This window comes from Austrofundulus limnaeus, unplaced genomic scaffold (genome assembly GCF_001266775.1).
Source record: "Austrofundulus limnaeus strain Quisiro unplaced genomic scaffold, Austrofundulus_limnaeus-1.0 Scaffold107, whole genome shotgun sequence".
NCBI lineage: Eukaryota > Metazoa > Chordata > Actinopteri > Cyprinodontiformes > Rivulidae > Austrofundulus > Austrofundulus limnaeus.
In genome coordinates, this window is record NW_013952509.1 from 1,481,711 (window position 1) to 1,486,123 (window position 4,413).

The following is a 4,413-nucleotide window of genomic DNA, read 5'->3' on the forward strand; positions in this document are numbered from 1 at the left end:
AGGCGCCGCACATTTTCACGTCAAGTTTGGATTTTATAAATCACAACCTTGGTGTAAAAAGTGGCGTACACAAGTTTCTGGACTCAAATTGGGCGTACGCCAGTTTTATAAATCCGACCCCTGAAACCTCTATGTATGATGGCAGAATGACAGGAGGTGGGTTGAATCACAAATTAAAACTCTAGTGGGATTACTGAAGTCAATACTAACACAAACACAGGGGGCTGGGCCGGGTGGGCTAAACTTCTCTTTATTCATACTTACAGGTAGCTTCCTGCACCATTTTGGAATCTTGGTTGCAAATAAAAAAAATAGGCAAGGCAAAGAAAATACAAAACATGCTTAAAGCAAAACTTTGTGTTTACAAAGATGTGCACAACAGAGATGACTGGAACTGTCATTGTCACACTGGCTTTTACTCAAACAAACTGGTTATTTGAGTCACAGCAGCGACATAAATGTGACCCATCACATCGAAACGAGGATTAAGTTCTGTTTTGATTTAAATGTGTGCAAAAATTGCATTTTGTCAACATTTATGCCTTTTAAATGTATCTTATGAATGAACTGTCTGAAATATAATACTAAAAATCTTTTGAAACATTTATTTTTGAGCAGTTACAACAAAAAACCTGATTTTGAGGAGAAATTACTTCAAATTTTGAATTTTTCCCTGTGAGCTAGAAATGTTTTTGTTTCTTTCCAACTGGAAAATCTTAATATAAAAATAATGTTTGAGGTTTATTCTTTATATTGATATAAAAAATTACTCAATAAATTTACATAAAATTAGGATTCAGACCAAACAGTAATGTATTATTGTAACCAACAAGACAAATTAAGTCATATCTCTGGATAAGCTTATGATATCAGAATGATCCAGGTTATCAAAATGTAGCTTTACAAGCCAAGAATCTGAAAATGTAATTAGGTCATTTTGACCAAATTTGACTTAATCCTCATTTCGATTTGATGGGTCATAAATTTGTTGTGATTTTGTTTCAAGTGACTGCGTGATGAGTGTAGACAGACTCAGTGAGTCTGTGTCGATCTGATCAGTTGTACCTCAGTCATGCCAGGGGTGATGGTTGGAGCTGCAATGAAGACGACRTAGGGAGCAAACTCTGCTGTCCTGAGGATCTTTAGTGCCTGATGAGGAAAAATACATCTTTAGTTGATTTCTGTTCACAGAGTGTAACCAAAACTGGACTAATAATACTGTTTACAGCTCAACTGTCTGAGTCATCAGATGAATAAGAGGTGTGACATGTAGAAAAAACTGCTTATTACTGATACTCTTATATTATGTTTGCAAAGCATTATGGGAAAGAATGGTCCTAGTCTCAGAGCAATTTACAGCTGTGTGGCTAATTTTARTGTCAACAGTCCAAACCTTTTTTGCAGTCTGTGACGGAAGAATATCTTCTGACTCCCTAACTGCATATTACCTTGACATGTCCTGTTCTGTATCTCTTGATAACTTGCCATTATATAATCTATTTCTCATGATTCTTAAGATACTGTGTGTACTCATGTAATCTTATGGCCCATTTACTTGTAACTATGTCATTGGCTCCTGGATATCTCTGACGCTCTTATTTTGTTAGCAGGATGTATATATTGTCTGTTTCCTGTTTCCGGGTCAGCGTGAGCTTGACAGACGGTTCGATTCATGTCTGTCCGGCTCTGCTCATTCTCTGGCTCTGCATATGCATCTTTCTATTAAATAATCTGAAACTGAGACCACACATTTTCCACTTTTTATCTCCCGCATCTCTGCCCTGGCGAAACGGAGCCACGACAGATGRCGTTGTCAGTAAAGGACTCTTTCCGACAGCAGGCTAGCTCCATTCCAGGGCCGAAAAACTCTCTTTGATTCTGTTTTTTTTCCCCTCAAAAAAACTGTTTGGGGGCTTTCTTTCGGCTCGGGGACAGGTGAGCTGTCCTGTCGKMGGAGGAGAAAAACGAACCTAAATTTTTTGGAAAATGCGGTGAGATTTATGACATTTGTTTGTATTTCAATGCTAAGCTAAAACTGTGCTAAATATTGCTACCAGGCCTCGCTAGCCGGGAACACGAGTTTCTATGGGGAAAATGCTAAGCTAACTTGGTCTGAGACGCACGGACTTCTGTTTTTCTCATTTTCTGTTGCTTTTATTAGCCTCGTCGAGGGTAGGTTAAGGAATTGTTATTCTTAGTGTGCAGTTTTCCATTCGAGGTAGGGATAATAATTAGTGTTTGTTTTTTCCCGAGTTTAGGCAATTCATTAACTAGTAGGCAGGTATTTTGATWTTTGTTAAGGCGTTATGTTCACACCACTGCTTTGTGCTCAATTCTGACGTGTTGCTCAGATCAGATTATTTTATCATGGTCGTTCACATCAGTCCAGTGAACAGTCCATGGCCCTGAAGCAACCCTGCAGAAGGAGGAGGAAATATGAACGCACCCAAGTTAGCATGTGTGGATCAATACATAGTTCCCAAGTGATGTAATATTTCCAACCAAAATGGCCATGTTGGAAGGAGGAACTCACATTAGACATTAGTGTGTTTGATTATCAAGGAGATTTTTAAAAATTATTTCATTTTCAATTAATTTTTAGCAAAGCTGGCAATGATTACTTCATGTCGGGCGAACAGATGTTCCAAAAGGGTAGGTGGTTCAGCAAAGTGCAGTTTTCACAACATCCCAAAAACCAGGAAATATAAAGGATCTCAAACGGAGGAGTTGAGAGCTGAACTTCGGAGAGGCTGGCTTAGACACAACAACTGCAAGATCACCTGACAACATCTGCTCCWATCACTTTTATTCTGGTAAAGAAATATTTGTATTGGAACCATTTTTTTCATGATTTGGTACATCTGCTATGGCTAGCTTAGCTATGCTATGCTAAACCTCCACATCGTAAACACTCACTCCGCCTGTGTAGACACCTACAGTATATTGTAATTTTAAGAATCAGTTGCTTGGCACGCTTCAGAGAGTAATCAAAAATGTCCCAGTCCTTAGTGCTGATACAGTTTTTATTGTCATCTGGTCTGGTGGTTAACACTGTCACCTCACATCATCCTGGGTTCTATCCTCAACCAGAGTTGTGGATAGGCTCGTGTTAGGAGGTCAGTAATATTTACAAAGAAATGTAGCCATTTACAACTTACAAGTATCAAAGGATATCATAGTGAAAACAATTATTGTAATCCTGAGAAAAACATCAGTCATGTTTACTGACTAGCCTAATTAGCTAAGCTAATGTAGCATCTCTCTGCAAACTATGTTGAGGGACATGTATGTTATTGTAATGAATTATTTGCCAGTCACTACAACCTTGTTATTCACAWGAAGAGTTGGGATGTCCTTTACAGAGCCATAACACTGATTGTGTTCAACCATGATTGCAAGCAKTGAAGCTTCTCCGTTGTGTAGGCTCTCTGTGTGTGTTAGCTAGTAGTTAACTGTGTCGTCATAAGAGATCGGAGGCAGCTTGTCTGTGTCGTCTGAAATTTCTCCATTCTCTACCACATACAGGTAAATCCCGACAACAGCAAATTTTTGACGTATCTTTCGCTCTAACATTCGTATCAACCATGGAAACCATGGTGATTTTGGTTGCCTGCAGTAATGGCCGTTCAATGGTGAGAATCACTTCCGGTTCAGACATGTTGGGAACCATCTAYTCTGAAGTTGTTGTGCAATCACAGCTGCCTAAACTCTCCTCTGACATGCTTCATATTTACATTTGATCTTGCTGCTTCCTGCCTACTGTGGTGCAGAATGTCACTTCTAGAATAAGAGCGACCAAACAGAAACAAACTCACGCATTRATCTCATCATAGCATTAACACAATCTAACACTTTCTAAGATCACATGTTGGTGTAAATTCTCAGTCATCCAGGACATGACAAATGCAGAATGTTTAAAAAAGATGAAGCAACTGGACCTCTGTTCTGTAGCTAAAGGCAYGCTGTTACAAGCTTTAAACTGCATAACGTTGATATTGATGACATCAGTATCCAAATAGACCTGCGTACTCCTGCCTCAATAATGTAAAAGGGCAATGAACTTTTAGAGGGAAGTCGCTTTGTAAAACATCTAATATGCATTTGCTTTATCACCACATTTGAAGAAGACCGTGGTCAGATTGGAAAAATAAATAAATAAATAAATAAAGATGTGTAACTCTTCAAAAATCCAATACATTTTGGATGTTGTTCTTGACTTGCATGGGTGCGGGGGGTGTTGCAGTGGGTTTGCAGCCTTAGTGTCATTAAATTGACTTGGATTGAATTAACAGAGTAAGTTTTGCTGCTTTGACTGTTCTGTGTGGAACCAGAACAGGTGTTTACGATCAGAGTAATGAGGTAGTGACAACACTGCTCTGTTGTTGGACAACAGGCAGTACGACGGCTCAGTGG

General features: G+C 38.9%; 1 protein-coding gene across 1 annotated transcript in view; it reads right to left on the reverse strand.

Moving 5' to 3' along the window:
- Positions 1 to 264: 264 nt before the first annotated feature.
- LOC106521337 (peripheral plasma membrane protein CASK) overlaps positions 265 to 4,413 on the reverse strand; it is a gene marked incomplete at its 3' end in the record, with an annotated part of 70,898 nt that continues 66,749 nt past the window's right edge. The window contains 2 exon segments of the mRNA XM_014013873.1: positions 265 to 291; positions 1,066 to 1,149. Coding sequence (XP_013869327.1) covers positions 265 to 291; positions 1,066 to 1,149 — 111 coding nt within the window.